The sequence below is a fragment of the Arabidopsis lyrata genome (genome assembly GCF_000004255.2).
Source record: "Arabidopsis lyrata subsp. lyrata unplaced genomic scaffold ARALYscaffold_7, whole genome shotgun sequence".
NCBI classification, from domain to species: Eukaryota; Viridiplantae; Streptophyta; class Magnoliopsida; order Brassicales; family Brassicaceae; genus Arabidopsis; species Arabidopsis lyrata.
The window spans coordinates 1666509-1687946 of NW_003302549.1; the positions used below are offsets into that span (position 1 = coordinate 1666509).

At 33.1% G+C, this 21438-nt stretch overlaps 5 protein-coding genes across 5 annotated transcripts; 2 read left to right on the forward strand and 3 right to left on the reverse strand.

Moving 5' to 3' along the window:
- Window positions 1-746: 746 nt before the first annotated feature.
- LOC9305091 (calcium uniporter protein 1, mitochondrial) lies at window positions 747-1267 on the reverse strand. Its single transcript, XM_021016735.1, has 2 exons — window positions 887-1267; window positions 747-833 (listed from the first exon to the last, which is right to left on the reverse strand). Exons 1-2 carry the CDS (start codon window positions 1265-1267, stop codon window positions 747-749), a joined length of 468 nt encoding a protein of 155 aa, XP_020872394.1.
- Window positions 1268-4498: 3231 nt separating this feature from the next.
- LOC9305092 (heterodimeric geranylgeranyl pyrophosphate synthase large subunit 1, chloroplastic) lies at window positions 4499-6071 on the reverse strand. Its single transcript, XM_021017354.1, has one exon. It carries the CDS (start codon window positions 5904-5906, stop codon window positions 4767-4769), a length of 1140 nt encoding a protein of 379 aa, XP_020873013.1. The 5' UTR covers window positions 5907-6071; the 3' UTR covers window positions 4499-4766.
- A 316-nt stretch (window positions 6072-6387) lies between these two features.
- On the forward strand, window positions 6388-8439 carry LOC9305094 (NEDD8-conjugating enzyme Ubc12). Its single transcript, XM_002866944.2, has 6 exons — window positions 6388-6784; window positions 7208-7351; window positions 7455-7563; window positions 7673-7751; window positions 7843-7959; window positions 8036-8439. Exons 2-6 carry the CDS (start codon window positions 7240-7242, stop codon window positions 8171-8173), a joined length of 555 nt encoding a protein of 184 aa, XP_002866990.1. The 5' UTR covers window positions 6388-6784; window positions 7208-7239; the 3' UTR covers window positions 8174-8439.
- Window positions 8440-13201: 4762 nt separating this feature from the next.
- LOC9303063 (uncharacterized MFS-type transporter YfnC) lies at window positions 13202-15416 on the reverse strand. The gene is made up of 5 exons (XM_002868977.2): window positions 15137-15416; window positions 14615-14912; window positions 14236-14531; window positions 13984-14156; window positions 13202-13889 (listed from the first exon to the last, which is right to left on the reverse strand). The coding sequence occupies exons 1-5, from the start codon at window positions 15235-15237 to the stop codon at window positions 13288-13290; spliced, it is 1470 nt and encodes a 489-aa protein (XP_002869023.1). The 5' UTR covers window positions 15238-15416; the 3' UTR covers window positions 13202-13287.
- Window positions 15417-19457: 4041 nt separating this feature from the next.
- LOC9303064 (BES1/BZR1 homolog protein 2) lies at window positions 19458-21321 on the forward strand. The gene is made up of 2 exons (XM_002866946.2): window positions 19458-19848; window positions 20258-21321. The coding sequence occupies exons 1-2, from the start codon at window positions 19606-19608 to the stop codon at window positions 20966-20968; spliced, it is 954 nt and encodes a 317-aa protein (XP_002866992.1). The 5' UTR covers window positions 19458-19605; the 3' UTR covers window positions 20969-21321.
- The last annotated feature ends 117 nt before the right edge of the window (window positions 21322-21438 follow it).

Genomic DNA, 21438 nt, shown 5'->3' on the forward strand with positions numbered 1-21438 from the left:
AAATATAGAACACCTCTTAGGGGTTTGGATGTTGTATCCAATTAGTTTACACAAAATTTAAAAATTTAACACTTAAAAAAAAAAAAAGGAAAAAAACAAAACCTTTAAAAAAAAAACATAAGTGTTAAAAATATAATTATGTGTAAACCATATTGAACCTAGAACACCTCTTAGGGGTTTGGATGTTGTATCCAATTAGTTTACACAAAATTAAAAAACTTACACTTATCAAAAAAAACAAAAACAAAAAAACAAAACATTTTTTTAAGAAAAACATAATTATTAAAAATTTAATTATGCGTAAATCATATTGAACCTAGAACACCTCTTAGAGGTTTGGATGTTGTATCCAATTAGTTTACACAAAGTTAAAAAATTTAACACTTATCAAAAAAACAAAAACAAAAAAATAAAACATTTTTTTTTAAAAAACATAAGTATTAAAAATTTAATCATGTGTAAATCATATTGAACCTAGAACACCTCTTAGAAGTTTGGATGTTGTATCCAATTAGTTTACACAAAATTAAAAAATTTAACACTTATTGAAACAAAAAAAAAGCAAAACTAGATTTGAAAAAAACTTTTAAAACCTCGAAAACCCGTAAAAAAACCAAAAAAAAAAAACATAAGAAAACATTTGGTACTTTTGGGCAATTAAGCCACCAGTCGGGCCTTCGTGGAAAGCCCATTACTGTTTATCTGTTTACAATGCATATGGATAGCTTTATTTATAGGGTCATAAGTTAGTAACTGTTTATTCGTTTTTCGATGTGGGACTCAATTGTTTCTGAAAACGTATTGGGCTTTTCGGCGGAAAGATATGATTGGCCCTGTCGAAAGCCCAAAAGTTAAAAAGACATTTGATTATTAGTTACTAATATACCTTTGAAGAAAGAAACTCTAATAGCTGTGGCTCGAGCTCATCATCTCTGAATCTCTCAACCAGCTTTGAAATCGAATCAACAGATTGAATCGCGACTCTGATTCTTGAATGAAGATCTTTAGAAGCTGATCTTGTTTTACTTGGCAATCCGTCTAATCGAATCCTATCCTTGTTCACATCCATTTCTCGAAGCTTCTGCATCAAACTCTTCGAAGTCATATCAATCCCATTCATGGAGATTTTATGCAAAAACCTCCGAGAAGTCGTCAAATCCCCAGGCTCTGGATCAATCGTGGCTTCTCCTATATCTTTAGGAACCCTAGTTCGCAGGGCTAACGAAGAAGACGAAGTACGACAGTTCATCAGACTTTGCGACGCCATTTCTGACATATTGAACAAACGTTGCGACAAAAGCTTCTTCATCATCACTATGACGACCAAAAAAAAAACAGAAAGAAAAAAATGAAATCGATTTCAGTTACTAGTTGAAAAATGGAACAGCAAGAGCGAGCTTTATATAGGCAACCAAAGTTCTCTGTTACAATTTAATTTATTACCGTAAACTTAAATCTTGTGGGGTTCATATCATACACGTCAGCAGATATATATCCTGAGAAATTCAATAAACGCATTTTCGTGAATATTTACATCTAGTAGTAAATGGTAATGTTAAAGAGATGAATTTTTGTGATGTAATAATGTCTATATAAGGAAAACTCAGTAAATATTTGAAACAATGACGTGTTGCCACATTTTTTGTTTTTATCTTCTTATCTCCAAATAATAACCATGGTTCTAATTTTAAAGTAAAAATAATATTAGGGGTGGGCATTTAAACCGAACCGAACCGAACCGATCCAACCCAACCGAACTCAAACCGACCTAAACCGAACTCTAGCTTAGACTCAAACCATTCGGTTGGGTTTATTCTCAACCCAAATAGGTCGGTTCGGTTCGGTTTAAAACCAAACCGAACCGATAACCCAATGTGTTTATTTGATTAATTAGTTAATTATATTAATATTATTATAAATAACTAAATATGTATTTATTCTTAATTTTATAATAATTTGAATAAATGTAAATTAGATTTAATTGTCTCTAAAACTCTAACCCTAAAAAACTTAGGGTTCTCCTTCTAACTTAAAAAGAGTAAAACTCAAAAGACTTTCATATTTCATTCTATGTTCTTTCATATTTTTGTTTTGTTATATTAATTAATTTTTTGAACCGAGCTCAAACCGAACCGAAGTAAAACCGAACCTAACCAAACCGAACCAAACATAAACTAACCCAAACACAAACCGAATCAAACTAACTTCGGTTGAGTTTGGTTAGAGTTTTACGAAACCCAAATAAACCGAACCGAACCGAACCCAAACCGAACCCGAAGTTAAACCGAAATTCCCACCCCTAAAAAATATACTCCTTCCGTCCCACAAAAATAAATTTTTTAGAAATTTCACATTCTTTAAGAAATAATGTATAATGACAATTTTAACCTTTTAATCTTTTAACATATTTTTAAAGAGTATATTATTTATTGTTGTTTAATAAGGGTAAAATAGGTAAACTGTTTTAAATTTGACATTAGAAATACAAAACTTCTATCTTTGTGGGACAAATTTTTTTCTAAAAAATTCATCTTTGTGGGACGGAAGGAGTATAATTGTGTAGGATAGGACTACATATTTTTCTGCGCTTTAAAAAATCAACAAAATAAACACATGCTACAAAATTTGTTTTTTTTCAAAAAGAGCATCACCGAAAAAGACATGTTTGAAAAGAGAAGCAGATACAAAAAACTATACTTTTTTTTTTTATATATATATATATATATATATATATATTTTTTTTTTCTCTATGATTTATTTTCATTTCGAATTAAATGATAAATCTGATGTTTACATTCAAATCCAAATACATGTTATAGTGGTTGTACTGCTGATTCAAATTGATGGAGATAATATGGATTTATTGTGTGTTTAGATAAAGATCATGTAAATCCTATTTAAATATCCTTTGCTAAGTGAACAAACTTATTGTATATATAGTCCGACTCAACGATCATCTCGGTCTAATTAAGAGCTTGATTGGTTCTCCCGCTAGCACCCTCCTAGCGGTTGCTAGCGGTTGGTTGCGGTTGTTAGCGGTTGGTACCAATTATAGAAACCGCTCCATACCGCTTCTAACCGCTCGAAATCGCTGAATTTCAAAAGCTCCTTCCCGCAAGCGTTTGCGGCTGCGGGCGGTAGCGGTTGAATTTTTTTTTTAAAATCAAACGTTTACTTATAATTATTATAATATATATTAATCATATATATATCTTTCATCTTTGTATCACGTTCTCATCAGAAACCCTAATAATATTCTGAATCCCTATTCTCTCAATGTCTTCCACCCAAACTGATGAAAATCAAGAACCAAACGTAAGTATCATATATCCTTTTATTCATTTATCACCTCATGTGTAATTTTTTGAATATTTTTCATGGCATCGTTTTTTTTCTTTTCATTACGTATTGCTTTGCTTTTTGATTGAATATATGTTTCGATTTGTTTTCTCGAATAGAGACTCACTTGATTTTTGATTGAATTCAACGTTATTTACAGTTTGTCCCATTACTTGATGCAATTTTTGATGTTAAACCAGATGCATAAAATACTATCTTGTTACTAAATTTCTTTATTTGTGAATAAATATATTGTACTTTATTTATTCAAACAAAAACCAGAATCATGTTCAATTTTCCTAATATTATCATAAAAATATATTGGTCTTTTTATTTTATTTTTTTGTAATATTTTTTATTTATCTTGGTCATTTTTTATTTAACTGCTACCACACCCGCTGGTTTACCAGTCATAAAATTCCCGCAAACGCACCCATTTTCAAACGCTAAACCAGTCGTTCAAAACGCTTGGTAACACTTGAAACCGCAACCACCCGCTTCCGCAATCTCCCGCAACCGCAACCGCAATTGCTGCGTTTAAACCAGTCAGGCCCTAAGACATCACATCAACCATTTTGTTACATTTAATTTTGATTAATTTTCACGTAAGAATATGTTTTCTAATGGGGAAAAATATCATTTAATCCCCTAACTTTCAAATTGTGGCTATTTGAGACATCAACTTCATAGGTGACTATTTAAAACATGAACTAAACGTTGACTAACGTTTGAGACATGAGAATTCGTTGACCATGCCAAAATAGACATGCTGTCATAAGTCGCTAAAAAAACCTATAACATCTTTAGCTTAACCACTTAACTAACAGTAATTCGGTAATCAATAAGTGATTTTCACGATGGAAAAAACATAAAACCATAAAAAAAATGCTGGTGCCAGCTAGAGTTAAATGGGCTTTTGGAACTCAGCATTTAGATTGGGCTTTTAAATTTGGGAACTAATTCGAATACATGAGGTTGGCCCATTCAAGAGTTGTCTCGGTCCATCTTTAAACTCTGTTTTGCTCGTGGACTTGATTGGTTTTCACTTTTAGTTTTACGCCAAGAGCAACGTCGTATTAGTTGTCATGCATTCAATAACTAATCTGATGACCAAAGAACTAGCGAATCTATCAGATCCAATCAGTGTTCCTGTACTAAAAGTCTAAAACCACATCGTTCATCATAACAAAACAGATCCAAAAGAAGAGAGACTTACATATTCAAAAAAGACTTTAAAATCCAAACAGGGACTCTATTACAAACACATGAACCTCTTAATATTGCATCCATTACTATCCAGTTTTACTATCCAAATTTTTTTTAGTACATGGAAACATAGAGATGATTACACCAACAAACTCTAGAACCAGTCCGAGATTTCTACAATTTCAGTCTAATGATTCCCGACAAAAGGAATCGGAACACAATCAGTTCTGTCTATAGGCAATGTAATTAGCCAAAGCCAACAAAGGAGCAGCCTTAGCAGAATCAAACCCTAAAAGCTGATCACGAGCCTCTCTATTCAACTTGTCAGCAAACTCTCTCGATTTCTCCAAACCCATAATCTTCGGATACGTCAATTTATCAGCAATCAAATCTTTCCCAGCAGTTTTCCCTAACTCTTTCGACGATTTCGTCACATCCAAGATATCATCAACCACCTGAAACAACAAACCAATACATCTCGCAAACTTTCTTAACCTCTCGATCTCATCATCACTTCCTCCACCAACGATCGCTCCCAAAACCGCAGAAGCTTCAAGCAACGCCGCCGTTTTATGCAAATGGATAAACTCCAAATGCTCTAAACCGACGTCGTTTAAATCTAACCCTTCACTGCTAATGTCAACGACTTGACCCGCCACTAATCCTTCTGTTCCGATTGCTTTAGCCAATTCTCCAATGGCTCGAACCACTCTCACCGGAGATACAACATCGGAAGAAGTCGCCGACGCTAAATGCTCGAACGCGAACGAGAGAAGCGCGTCTCCGGCTAAAACAGCTACGTCTTCACCAAACACTTTGTGGTTCGTCGGTTTTCCACGGCGGAGATCGTCGTTATCCATACAAGGTAGATCGTCGTGGATCAACGACATGGTGTGGATCATCTCGACGGCGCAAGCCGCAGGCATAGCGGTTGATTCTTCGCCGCCGACGAGTTCACAAGCGGCGATGCATAGAACTGGTCTAACTCTTTTTCCACCGGCGAGGAGAGAGTAACGCATGGCTTCGTGGATCTTGAGTGGCTCACGGAGAGGAACAGCTGAATCTAAAGCTTTGTTGACTGATTCGGCTTTGGTAATGATGTAAGACATGAAATCGAAAGAGGATGGTTCAGATTTGTGGAGATTGTCTTCTTTTGTAACAACGGAAGAAGAAGTCTCGATTGAAGAAGATGAAACGGTGCGTTTTGAACGAAGAGAGATGGGTTTAGTATGAGTTATGGGAGAAGAAGAAGAAGAAGATCTGGATCTGGATTTGGTTAAGATTGAACAAGGAAGATGATGATGATGATGATGATGATTGTGGTGAACAACAATCCATGAACCCAGTGTCACTGAAGCCATGGCGATTTCTGAAATCTGCGGTTTTAGATTTGAGATTTGAGTTGTGTGTTTTTTTTTTTCTTATATTAGTTGTTTTTTTTGGAAATTGGAGTCAAAATCAATAGAGAATTGGATTGGCCATTAGTGAAGCTAGAAGTAACAACAGATAGGGTTGTGTGACGGAATGGGCCTTCTTAGTGGTGGAGATGACGATGTTTTCTTTTATTGAAAAGCATCTTTTCTCTTTCTTTTTTTCACAGTTTTTTATTTTATTATTTTCTAAGTCCATGGAAAATGTTTTTATAGCACAAAGATGATATTTTTCTGGCTTATTATAGATAATTACTTGTCAGTTTTGTAGATTTTCTCTATTTATTTTCAATTCTATACCACAAATATATGGTTGTTTTGGTAAAATATCAAAATCTTTGATTCATAATCTCATCTGTTATTTTTATTTATATACACCACATATTGAATTTAGATGATTACGTAACGATTATCGTGTTTTGTTGATTTGTTACACGAAATTAGTAAAAATGGCATAAAAAATGCAAACGGGTCACAAATCCCCTTGTGACGTTGATTTCTGACATCTGCTTGGTTAAATCCATTAAAAGCGCGCAAACTACCAAAATTTATTGTTGAAGATAGATAATCGAATGGGCCTAACGGGCTTAATGGGCCTAGCTGAAACTCGAGAAAAAACCAGCAACGAGTTTTGATTCTCTGAATCAGCGTCGAGAAAAAGCTACGATTGTGTGTTATTGCAACATTTCTCTTCTGCTTCTTCGTCGTTTAGCTTCAGAGGACGACAATCCGGTGGGCGAGAGAGAATCGGCGACCTTTTTAATTCGCTCGTAATTTGTTTCGATTTTCGCAACGAATTTAATCAACTTGTAAGCTTCTTCTTCCTCCATTTTCTTTGTTTGATTGTCTTTGGTGTTTTAACTTTTCGATGTTTCGACCTAGTCGTTGTTTTTAGCTTTCTGATTCTAATTATGTGGAAAGTCTCCGATCTTGAAACCTGTTAAGTAGATTAGCTTGTCTTGTAAAAAACGCGTTTTTATTTCTGAGATTTTGGTTATAGCTTTGGTTTAGGGATCTTCGGATTTGGGCTTTGTTACCATAATTAATTTAAAGTTTGTATATGAGTTTAGTTGCAGTTGTGGTTTTATATATCGAAAGGATAGATTTTTAAAGGCCTTCTTGATTTCTTAAGTGATGAATCAAGAATCGTAAAAATTATGACTTTGCAGATGTTAAATTTGTTTTAATCATTGACATAGATTTTAATCATTCATTCTTTGATTTTGTCACAGTTGTGTGTGAGTTTCTTAAGAAGTGAGAAGCAATGATTGGGTTATTTAAAGTTAAGGAAAAGCAAAGAGAACAAGCTCAAAATGCTACTAGAGGAGGAGCTTCTGTTAAGAAGCAATCTGCTGGCGAACTTCGTCTTCACAAAGGTATTTTTATATATATACTCCATTGATGTCTTCTTCTCTGTTTCACAATTGTTGTTTCATTTGGTCATTGTTGGTGTTTTTTTCACGATCTTGAACTGTGCAGATATATCAGAGTTGAACCTTCCTAGCTCTTGTTCGATATCTTTCCCAAATGGAAAAGATGATTTGATGAACTTTGAAGTGTCCATTAAACCTGATGATGGATATTACCAGTTAAGTAGAGTTTTTTTTTTTACTGAAATCTGCGTTTTTGTTTCATACTTTCGCGCTTAAAACTTTTTTGGAAACTCATTTGTTTTTTCCTTCTTACCAATTAAACAGCAATGGTACGTTTGTTTTCACATTCCAAGTTTCTCCTGTGTATCCACATGAAGCTCCAAAAGTTAAATGCAAAACCAAGGTAGGCTCCTCCTTTTACATTCCTTATTTAGTTTACATTTCTACTTAAAAATTACTTGTGTTGTATATTCTTTGTTTGTTTTCTTGTTTAGGTTTATCATCCCAATATCGATTTGGAAGGAAACGTTTGCCTGAACATCTTGCGTGAAGATTGGAAACCGGTTCTTAACATAAACACAGTTATCTACGGACTCTTCCATCTGTTCACGGTAATTAGCCAGACAGTTTGATCAAACTAGGTTTTGTGTTATTTGGTTTCTGAACTGAGTGTTTGTTTTCACACAGGAACCCAATTCTGAAGATCCCTTGAACCATGATGCAGCAGCAGTTTTAAGGGATAACCCAAAGCTGTTTGAGACCAATGTTCGCAGGGCCATGACCGGGGGATATGTTGGTCAAACCTTTTTCCCGCGCTGTATCTAACAAAGCTCTGGTTTGTCTTCTTCAAGCAAAAAGATAAGAACCAAACCCTTTATCCGCCATTGTATTTCTTCTCTTTCTCGAGGACCCTTGTTTGTTTGTTTGATCTTGTAAAATTACATTCCGCGTAAAAGAAACCCTTTCCTTAGCTCGAAATCTTGTGAACTTTAGTTCGTGAGAATTCGATAAAGGAGACTGAAAGGAATTGTGTAACATGTTTGATCTTTGTCATTTCTTGGTTTCCTTATAAATTATTTGTTTGAATTTCATTCAAAATACTGTTGGAAATATATAACCTTCATAACTGGAATTTTTTTTTGTTTGGTTCGGTTTGCTAAACCAAAATTTTGGTATCGGGTTTAGATTAAAATGTAAACCATATGTACACAAGTTTTGATTTATTCGGTTTGATCAGCAGTAAAACGAAAAAATAAAATGTTTCAACTTTAAATTCTGTTAGTCTCGGTTAAAACTTTTGCTATGGATTTGGTTTCTTATGTTTCGGTTTATCCACCTCTGCTTCACTAAGCTGTTTCACAATTTATAAAAGACCACATTGAAAGATATTTTACTGAGAAATAAATTCGTTACACATTCGTTAAATTTTAACACTTAGTTTAGTTCTTAAAACAAAAACATTTTGTAAAATCAAAACAATTTACTTAAAACATTATTTGTGAAAAACTTAAAACTTAGCCAAAACGTTCAAATTACAGACCACAAAAGGCGGAATGCTAAGTCCGCTTAGTTTCCACGTATTTAAATTAAATACTTAAGCTTGAAAATATTTTATCTATAAAAATATTTTGTACAGAAAAAAATTTTGGTTTAAAAAAAAAAAAACTTAAAACATCATTTGTAAAAAACGTTTAATTGTTAAATTTAAATACGTGAAAACATGTTGAATTTGTGACACCACAAGACTTACAGACCAATGGACATGATGCTAAATCCGGTTAGTTTTCACGTATTTAAATTTAATACTTAACTTTGAAAATATTTATCTATAATAATATTTAGTATAGTAAAAACCTTTTGGTTAAAAATCAAAACAAATTACATAAACCATTTTTTGTGAAAAACATGTAAGTGTTACATTTAAATACGTGAAAACATGTTGAATTTATGACACCACAAGTCACAAGACTTACGGACCAAAGGACAGAATGCTATAAATCCGGTTAGTTTTCACTTTTCACGTATTTAAATTTAATACTTTAAGTTTTAAAATATTTTATACAGAAAAAAAATTTAAATACGTGAAAATATGTTGAATTTATGACACCACAAAACTTACGGACCAAAGGACGGGATGCTAAGTCTAACTGTTTCCACATATTTAAATTTTAACATTTAAGTTTGAAAACATTTTGTTAATAAAAATATTTTGTATAATAAAAAGCTTTTAAGCTAAAAAATATCTAAACGGTTTACTTAAAAATTATTTTTTTAAAAACCACTTAAAATTAAATTTAAATACTTGAAAACATGTTGAACTTATGACACCACAAGATTTACGGACCAAAGGACGGGAAGCTAAGTGTAACCGTATTCACGTATTTAAGTTTAACATTTAAGTTTGAAAATATATCGTACACTAAAAAACTAATAGCCAAAAAATATCTAAACGATTTACATAAAACATTAATTTTGAAAAAAAACCATAAAATTAAATCTAAATACGTGAAAACATGTTGAACTTATGACACCACAAGACTTACGGATCAAAAGGACGAGATTCTAAGTCTAACTGTTTTCATATATTTAAGTTTAACATTTAAGTTTGAAAATATTTTGTATAATAAAAAACTAATAGCTAAAAAATATTTAGACGATTTACTTAAAAACATTAATTTTGAAAAAACCTTAAAATTAAATCGAAATACGTAAAAACATATTGAACTTATGATACCACAAGACTTACGGACCAAAAGGACGGGATGCTAAGTCTAACCGTTTTCACGTATTTAAATTTAATATTTAAGTTTGAAAATATTTTATATAATAAGAAACTTATAGCTAAAAAAATACAAGCGATTTACTTAAAACGTTATTTTTGAAAAAACCTTAAATTAAATTTAAATACGTGAAAACATGTTGAACTTATGACACCGCAAGACTTACGGACCAAAAGGACGGGATGCTAAGTCTAACCGTTTTCACGTATTCTAAGGGAAATTGTTAAAAATACCTCTTTTGGTGTGCCCTTTTTCAAAAATGCCCCTTTTAGATGTCCATTTTCAAAAATGTCCCTTTTTAAATCTGAAAATTTTATAAAGTTTTATTAGGTTTATAAGGTATTTATGGATTGTAACTACTACTTGAAGACTCGATCCAAGTATTTATAAGGTTTTATAAGGTGTTTTTAAAGGTTTTACAAGTTATTTTAAAGGATTTTAAGATTTTTCAAAGGTTTTACAATATATTTTAAAGGTTTTTAAAGGTATTTAAAATGCATTTATAAGGTATTTATAAAGTATTTATAAGATTTTAGATACATAGAAATGTTGTTTGTGTATGTTTTAATAATGTTACATACATATTTGGGTAAATCTTATATTTTTAAGAGCATTTTTTATAAGGTTTTTAAAAAAGGACATTTTTGAAAAGTGGCATTGAAAAAGGGGCATTTTTGCAAAAAAAAACCCCTTCTCTTAAATTTAATATTTAAGTTTGAAAATATTTTGTATACTAAAAACACTTTTAGGTAAAAAATATCTAAACGATTTACTTAAAACATTATTTTTGAAAAAACCTTAAAATTAAATTTAAATTCGTGAAAACATGTTGAACTTATGACACCACAAGACTTACGGACCAAAAGGACGGGATGCTAAGTCTAACCGTTTTTACGTATTTAAATTTAATATTTAAGTTTGAAAATATTTTATATAACAAATAACTTATAGCTAAAAAAATACAAGCGATTTACTGAAAACGTTATTTTTGAAAAAACCTTAAATCAAAATTTAAATACGTGAAAACATGTTGAACTTATGACACCGCAAAATTTACGGATCAAAAAGACGGGATGCTAAGTCTAACCTTTTTCACGTATTTAAATTTAACATTTAAGTTTGAATATAATAAAAAACTTTTAGCTAAAAAAATACAAGCGATTTACTTAAAACATTATTTTTGAAAAAACCTTAAAATTAAATCCAAATACGTGAAAACATGTTGAACTTATGACACCGCAAGACTTACGGACCAAAAGGACGGGATGATAAGTCTAACCGTTTTCACGTATTTAAATTTGACACTTAAATTTGAAAATATTTTGTATAGTAAAAAAACTTTTAGGTAAAAAATATCTAAACAATTTACTTAAAACATTATTTTTGAAAAAACCTTAAAATTAAATATAAATACATGAAAACATGTTGAACTTGTGACACCACAAGACTTACGGACCAAAAGGACGGGATGCTAAGTCTAACCGTTTTCACGTATTTAAATTTAACATTTAAGTTTGAAAATATCTTATATAATAAAAAAAATTTACTTAAAAAATATATAAACGATTTACTTAAAACATTATTTTTGAAAAAACCTTAAAATTAAATTTAAATACGTGAAAACATGTTGAACTTATGACACCACAAGACTTACGGACCAAAAGGACGGGATGCTAAGTCTAACCGTTTTCACATATTTAAATTTAATATTTAAGTTTGAAAATAGTTTTTAAAAATAAAATATTTTATTTAACAATATTAGTTAAGAAAAAGCTTTTATTTTTGTTTGAAATCCGAAAATCTATAATTTAAAATATTGTTTTCACCAATTCGATTATTATCTATAATGTGAATTAATAAAGAAATCAAAATCTTAATATATATATAAAAAAAAAGGAAATTAAGAAAGATTAAGAAACCTGATACGATATCGGAATAGCCTTGGAGCCGTTGGCTTCTAAAGCCAGGGAAATCGTCTCTGTGGTAGCAGGATACGAAACCATTGTGGGTTTTGTTGAAGCTCTAATCCCTGCAACGTTAAAGCCATAGATGTGTTAATGCAATGTTCAAATATTTCTGTTTTCAAACTTATTCCTACTCTTTAGGTTCACTCATCACTACAAAACCAAATCCACTGTTGATACAATGACAAGGTAATCAGATAAAAGTATAGAAAGAATGAAAATTTATCACTGTAATCCATCTTCTGTATCTAATGATCAAGACAAGTTTAGAGATCTATCACATAGTAGCACATGAACTTAATTACAAAGCTTATGGAACTAAATTTAAAGTAATACGATGAATCACAGAGACATAGTTCAGTAGTTACTAACAATTCAGTTCGAATTCTTCTCATGTATCTAAACCCTAGAACTATCGAGAGAAGGAACCAGATTTGGTGATCCATGAAGAATTAAACAGATTTCGAAAGAATAAGACTTACCGATGAATCCGCAGTGAGAGCTTTCGACGACGATAGGGAAGAAATAGAAGATGCATCCGTAATTTGCGTCGTCACCTCGAACTCGTTGCCGGAACTCGGATTAATCCTCCATAATCAAACACGAGAGACCTCTCTCGCAGAGACTTGGCGTTGGTACAGTTCGGCGATATATATGGATCATCAATTTCACGGTCTCTCGTGCTAGACGATTATTGTCTTTGTAAAAACAATAGCAGAGAAAAGAAGAGTTTTTTTTAGAAGAAGAATTATGATTTCTCAAGAAGGAAGAGAGATGAATATTTATAAGGAAAGGTTCACGCAAAAAAAAATGGAAACATTAGATTGTTTTCCTTTTTTCATATTTGGAAAAAAAGGCAATTGATCACAATTAATGACCGTTTACAACGGTCTTATTTTTCTAATCGCAATTTGCAAATTCCGTTAAAAGGTCACGTGTTCGAATTTTATTCAGGTTTAGATTAAAATTTAAATCATATATACATAAGTTTGATTTATTAGGTTTCATCAGAACTAAAACGCAAAAACAAAAAAAAGGTGTTTTCAACTTTCAAATTCTGTTGGTCTCGGTTAAAAGTTTTGCTATGAATTTGGTTTCTTCTGTTTCGGTTTATAAGTCCAATTCTGCTTCACATTGTGGTTTCAAAATCGTTTGTGGTATTAAAAAGAATCACAACATGAGCAATCTAAGTCTCTCAAATCATTTCAGTTTCTTTAGAGCTCGCGATTTTCGCGTTTTCCCGATCTTTCTGGAAAACAAAATGCAAAGGAGTGTAACAGAGACAACAGAGCCCAAACGGAACAGCCATCATCGACAGAAGCCCCTTTGATAGGGCATCAGCCTCACGAACAGAGGAACCTTTCAAAGGATCAATACCTCTCGAGTCATACCCAAACATTTTCTCAGACAAAATTCCAACCAAAGGCGCAGCAAAAGACGAGAATGACCCTTCAAAAGCACGGTCAAACGCGTAGATCATCGTACGGTGTCTAGGAGGAACGACTTCTGCAAACATCGGTGCATTAACCGCTGATCCGCACCAAGTTATGGTAAGACCCATCAAGAAGAGAGTTATTGAGAAGATTGTGTAGCTGCTTGTGTTTTGTGGGATTACTTTCAGAAGAATGATTGAGAATGGGATTCCCATGAATGCACTGAATTGCGCACACATCACTCTTCCAGAATTTGGATATATCCGTGACATTTTATCCGCGATTATCCCTCCCATTAATGTTCCTATCGCACCTCCCGTAGCAAATACCCCAAGCAAAGCTGCAGTCTGGTTATGATCGAAACCTAAAACAAACAAAGAAAAGACGGGTTTACATTCAAGATCTCAGTTCTTGACCAATAATGGATGTTCAAAGTTTTTGCAGGAATTGCCATTTACCAATAAGCTCAAACCACATCGTAAAGAAAACCATTGCGGTCCATGGAAACGAACCAATGATTCCTTGTGCGACGATTATCTGAAAGGTACTTACTTTGACGACAGATTTTGCAGCCGCCCATGAATCATTCCAAACCGAGGTCGAATTCATCTTATGAACCATTAGTTCCTCTCTACATTACAAGCCCAAAACCTCATCAAACTTTTGGTCTTAGTCTTAAAAATCAGGGACAATTTTTGAGTGTTTTTTACCGTTCAATGTTCTTTCTGGGGTCAACAACGAAGAGAAAGACGAGTAATCCGATCACTGCACTGAGCGTTGCCATCATTATGAAAGCACAGCGCCAGCCCGGTATGCCCCAAAACTCTGAACCAGCCATAACCGTCGCTACAACACCTCCTCCTATACCACCAATCGTACCAATGAGGTTCAACAAACCAAAACCAGCTCCTCTGGCACCATCCCTGTAACTATCTGCGATAAACGACTGAAGCGCCGGTATAACAATTGCCAATCCAAACCCATTCACTGCTCTCCATAAAGCAACCTAAATCACAAGAAACCCAAAAGATCAGTTCAAAAACTTATCACTTCAAAATCAAAATCCTTAAAGAAACAGATCAAAAATACCTGAATAAAGTAACTGCTGGCTCCAACTGCAGCAGTTGATAAAGCCCAACAGAAAGTACCAATTGCAAGAACAATGGGACGATCATAAGTAATGACAAGAACTCCTGCTAATGGAGAAGCAAGTCCTTGAACAAAGTTTCTAACGAACGTTAAGTAGCCTAAATCTGATGGTCCTGCGTTAAATGCTTCACTCACTTCTTTATAAACCGACGGTAATAGATTCTCGTCTGCTCGTTCCATGATCGCAGCTAAGTTTATAAGAATCAATGAAATCGAAACACCCAAAAACGTTCCTGTTCTGTTCAAAAAACAGATAAAACAAAAGAAAAGTTTTGAGTTTTGTAAGATTCAGAACCAGAGACAATAAAACAGTTAAACATTTTTTTGTGATGACTACTAAATTCAAAGATAAGTAATCGATTAAACAAATCTAAAGAGCCAAGCTAAGAACCCTAAAGTATATACAGATTCTGAATCGAATAAGATAAAACCCAAAAGGAGAAAAGTCAAAAATGAGCTAACTTTATCTTCATGCTATTAGTACGGTGGTTGCGAGGGAACAGAGACCGGATGAATTTAAAAGCGACGGAGATGAAACCGGTACGAGTTCGAGCACGGCCCATCAAAATCCCAAAACTTGAACTCCCGATTAACCGGACCCGGAGTTTGGTTGCTTTCTATAATATCGGATCTAAAGTTCCGACACCGATAGCATTCTCGTACGATTAAAGACCCGCCGAATATACTATTAATTATTAGATTTTGGATATTCTTTTTGTTATTGACGTCATATTTTTTGGATGATTCTGATAAGTCTTGAAGTGGTTATTAATTATGTAGATTAACGTATTTATTGGATTTAAACCATCATTAGGCACGTAACGTAGCTTGGTGGGTGGATCGTTACAGGGTTAGTGTCAGAGAACATGAATTACATATATCTTTATCCATTTTTTGGATGTGAATAGAGATGGTAACGTATAATTTAAGTTATATGTTAATCTTGGTAATTAAATCATGGCCAATACATTTGAATTAAGGGCCCATGGGCCTCAGACTTGGTGTTGACAAATCATGTTCTTTTTTAGTATTTCTTTTTTCTTTAAATCATGTTTCATTCAATTTATTAATTTAATAACGAAATGCCCAAATTCGTTAAAAAATAAATCCCGAGATTTTCGGTTGTCTGACAATTTCATAATGTCTACATGCAGAAATCTGCTACTGATAAATATTATTTTGATTTAAGAATAATGTTAAAATGTAGCCAACAAATCGAAACGTTTACAAACGCACAAATAATTTAAAAACGCAATACTAACCAATATTGACCGATGCATTGAACAATAGTGATTAGTGAATGATAGTTGGATTAGGACTTAATGGACGCCGCACGATTAATTAGATTAATCAACGATTAAAATAAAAAGCAAATAGATTAAATGTACGTGACCACGCCGTACAAATTGAAATTATGTTAAAGATTCCCCCCACGTGAATGATCTGATCCAAAGTCACTCTGCCAGATTGGAATTTTGCGCATCACCGATTTTATCTATATACTTTAGTTTTTGCATTTGTAGTTTTTGGATTTGTGAATATGAATGAGAAGACGTGGTTTGTTAGAATAAAGTAATAAACACAATTATTAGAAATGTTTTTGTTTCATTTGATTGGTTTGCAATGAAAACAAATGACATTTTAGGATTTTTTAAAAATTAATTTAAGATTGTGAAAATTTAACAAAATAGTATGTAAATAGGATTTGATTAATTATTAATAGGTTGGCTAAAAATAATAATGGCATGAGTCCAGCTGGGTGATTCTGCTTCCTGTCTTTTGCTCACGCCTAACTGGAGCCGCACGTGCTCCGACCACGATAGGCAAATTGGTGTTTGTTTTCTTATTTCTATTTTTAATTAAGTTTTAGTTTCCCTAAATATGTGGATACATTTTTTATTTATTAACATCAATCAAGTTATCCAATATGACCGTTTTAAACCATTTAGATGCCTATATATAATTTCAAGTTAAATTTATATTTTAGAGAATATATTATATTAGGAAAATGAGATCAGTTTGGAATTTACGGTTTTACAATTCGAAGAAAATACAAAATAAGGATGACAAGAAGTTTTGTGTGAAACTTTTATGAGTCCCCTTGTATTAATTGCGTTACAATATGCCGTTTTAATGCGTTACAATATGCAATTATGTCGTCATTTTAAAAACTATAAAACCAATGCAACTTATTAGAATCTTGTTATATTTATTCTACCAAAAAGCAAAAAAAAAAATTAAAAAAAAGAAAAAAAGAAATACTCAATATAATTAAAAAAAGAGAAATAAAAAAAGAAGATACGAATTCATTGAACAGGGGAAGGAAGGGAAGCAACGGGAGGGGACCACAGCTCGTGCGTTACATAAATAGGACACGTGTAAGCTGACTTCCAAAATATCGATCACACGTGTAGACAGAGATCGCACGTGCGGAGACAAATGAATATTTGAATTTATTTATACTTACTAGATGTTAACCCGCGGTACACCGCGGGTCTATATTTTTATTAGAAAAATTTATTAAGTTTTGTTTTAAGATACTCTATAGATATATATTATTGTTTTGTTTAATTTAAATGTATAAAATACCGTGAGACGAAATTTTATTACAAAAATCGAAATTTTATAGATAGACGTAGTATAAAAACAATAGATTCAATTGTATGATTTTGAATAAGATGCTGATTTAAACCGTTTTATACTGATTTTACTCGCGGTATACCGTATGCTAAATTTTAAATAATAAAATGAGGATTTAATATGTGTTATAGCAATGTATTAGTGATATTTTAAATTTACATTAATATCAATCCTAACCAAACCCGTATCATACAATTCGTCCCGTAATATTTAAAATATTTTATAAAAACTCAAAAACCATAGCTAAATGGGCAAACAAAAGCCAAAAAATTTAACTATATCAATTAGAAATATTTGAATTATAAATTTTTGAATTAGAAATTTTTGAATTTAATTAGAAAAGATTGCTCCATAATTTTAAATCTTACGTATTTAATGTATTTATGAAGATTTGATATTTGAATTTATTTGAGAACATTACTTATTTTTAGCAATTTCAGAAAAAGACATGGGTTAAAGCTTGAACTGATCCGATAATTAAGGTCTGAATTAATAGTTTTGCACCGGCCTTGTTATTTTATTTGTATTTTCTAATTATTTTATCACTATTCAAACCTTAGTGATCCATGTAATTAACACTAACCTATTATTGTTATATAATCACAAATATTAAAAATAATATGTTTAGAACTGCCATGAAAAAAAATTTAAGTATGCAACTTTCATTAGTTCACATAATGAAAAAATAAACACATAGAGTATTAGAACCCAATAACAAAGAATCATGTCTACCAATTTTGTAAAGACCTACAGAACCCAATTTGTTTTTATTCAACTCTCTCATATACCCAAAATGAAAAACTTAGAAACGGAAAGTTCAAACTCAATCATCGGTGGTTTAGCAGATGAAGTCACCGTCGTTAACGGTCACAGTAACGGCTCCGTCGATCTGAGCCTTGTTTCTTCAAAGCTGCAGCAAAACGCATGGATCTACTCTCCGTGTAGCGTATCAAGGAGTTCCCGGCGTGTATTTTGAAGCTACCACTGGAAAAGCATATCCGAAATCTGAAGATATTCGGTGTGATCAATTCGATGTTGCGTTTCAGGCGGTGGAGCTTTGGATCGCCGATCGTCTTGTTTTGCCAATCGAAACCTAAAGAATTACGATCTCCTCCTCGTCACCATCTTCACATCGTCGGCGAGGTTTAGATCCCGGTTCACCACTGTCTCCTAGCTCTTCCCGGAGTCCGTACAGATTGCATCACATCTGCGATTTCTCATTTTCTATAAAACTGGTGAGTTTTTATTAGACTAATTAATGAAAGGTATTTATAATGTTTTGAGAATACTATAGGGTTTTGGGTGAGTGAGTTCCTAAAATCTTGCTGATCAAGTACACAATATCTTCAAAATCTTTTATTTTTGGAATTGAATAATTTTCTTGCAAATCTCGAAAAAAAAGAAATATAGGAAAGATAATTATGAGTAATTAGTTGGGATGACAGCCAATGTTAGAGATTTAGAAGGAAAGCGAGAGATTTTTGGCAACAATTTTTGAACGTAACATCTTTGATTTGGGAGAGATTTTTGGAATATGCTTATACCGAAATATATGTGTAATTATCTCATTAATGACGGGTTTTTTTAGATTTCCTTAAATGTCTTATCCAAGATCCGGATATAGTAAAACCGAGTAAAACGCGGATCCAAATTATTAAAAGCAAAAAAACCTGCAAAAATATATATGTAGATTGTTATTTTGATTTTAAATTTATTGCAATTTAAATGGGCAATTGCGTATATTTAATCTGTTATTGTAAAAGAAAAATGACATAGCTTATTATTAGAATATTAAACAAATTTATTAACATAATATATATATATATATACTGTTAAAAAAATAAATACGTTTTTTTCTTTATAATTTCATAATATATGTATATATTGTTAAAATCTGGACATTTATTATGAGCATAAATATGAAAACGATTTTCCATTAAAATCGGCTATTTATTAGGGTCATTAATATGAAAGATATTAAGACAACATGGCTTCATTTATTAGTTTGAAATTAAGACAACATCCCTTAAATTGCTAATCCAAGATCCGAATAGACTAAAATCCGGGTCAAATCCGGATCCAAAAGAATTAAAGCAAAAAAGTAATATAAAAATGTATATGTAGATGATTGAAAGTTACAGCCAATCCGCTTCAGACTCTCACACACCCAAAAAAAAAAAAAAAAATCAAAATAATAAAAAAGAAAGCTTACTCTCTCTCTCTCTCTCCCTCGTGCGCCAGACTGACAAAGACTTCAGACCCCAACAAAAAAAACTTAAGAGATAGATTCAATGGCGGCCGGAGGAGGAGGAGGAGGAGGATCATCGTCGGGACGAACTCCGACGTGGAAAGAGAGAGAGAACAATAAGAAGAGGGAAAGAAGAAGAAGAGCCATCACTGCTAAGATTTACTCTGGTCTTAGAGCTCAAGGTAACTATAAGCTTCCTAAGCACTGTGATAACAACGAGGTTCTTAAAGCTCTCTGTCTTGAAGCTGGTTGGATCGTCGAAGACGACGGTACCACTTATCGCAAGGTAATCCCGATTTCAATTTTTAGATCGGAATCTGAGCTTCCTTCTCTCAATTATTCATAATTCAATCTGCGGAAATTGTTCTGTTTCAATTGTTAGAGACTCTGAGATTTTGAGATTTCGATTTGGTTTTCACTGTTCGATTGGGTTGGATTTTCAACTTCCCCCAATTTTGGATTGGAATCTGGTCTTCGTGATTAGATCTGATTATGAATTTGATGGTTTCTACTTTGAATTAGCTGAAATTGATGCTATATTTAGCTAATTCTGTAGAACATCTAAGTTTGATTATTGGGGAATTCTTTTGGGAAATCTCTTTGCTTCTTGACTATGATGGTGAACTTTGCATCATATCATCATGTGGTTTTGATTTTGTTTAGTCTTTCTCAATGGTTGATTCTTGTGGAAACAGGGTTTTAAGCCACCAGCATCAGATATTTCAGGAACTCCTACAAACTTCAGCACTAATTCTTCAATCCAACCAAGTCCACAATCATCTGCTTTTCCAAGTCCTGCACCTTCTTACCACGGAAGTCCCGTTTCATCATCCTTCCCGAGTCCATCTCGCTACGATGGAAATCCTTCTTCGTACCTTCTCCTTCCGTTCCTACACAACATCGCTTCTTCTATTCCTGCAAACCTTCCGCCGCTTAGAATATCCAACAGTGCGCCCGTGACTCCTCCGTTGTCTTCTCCTACTTCTCGCGGTTCGAAGCGGAAACTCACTTCAGAACAATTACCGAATGGCGGGTCTTTACACGTTTTGAGGCATCCGCTTTTCGCTATCTCAGCTCCATCTAGTCCTACTCGTCGTGCTGGTCACCAAACACCACCTACAATACCGGAATGTGATGAGTCCGAGGAGGAATCGATTGAGGATTCAGGAAGGTGGATCAATTTTCAATCTACAGCTCCTACTTCACCAACATTCAATCTTGTTCAGCAAACATCTATGGCCATTGAAATGAAAAGATCAGATTGGGGAATGTCAGGAATGAATGGGAGAGGTACAGAGTTTGAGTTCGAGAATGGAACAGTCAAGCCATGGGAAGGCGAAATGATTCATGAAGTTGGCGTAGAAGATCTCGAACTCACTCTCGGTGGCACTAAAGCCCGATGCTGAAAAATCGAACTTGAAATCAGTTTGAAAATGGTGGTAAAAGATCAGTCTCCTTGTGGACCATAACAGAGCAAATCTTCAGCATTGTACAGTACATTGGAGCCGGAGCTCGCATGGCCGTGGAAGTTCGAAAAGGGTCGAACCTTAACATACCGTTACATTCTCCGTTTATACTTAATTTTTCTCTGTGATGATGATAATGTTTTTAGAGATATATAATATGGGTTTGTTGATCACAGGATAAAGATTGGGTTTTGGAAAAAATCAATTTGTAGAGAGACTTAATAGTGTATGAAGTTATTTAATCTTTACGGATATAGTAGTAATATGAAATGATATCCATTTTGCTTTCAAGATTTGAATTTTTGTTTTCCTGTGAATAATTGTGATTAGTTTAGAGTTTGTTGTGCTGAGTTAGGTGATGTAAAAGGAAACCTCCACGAGCGGAGGATAATGGACCCCTACCATGTGGT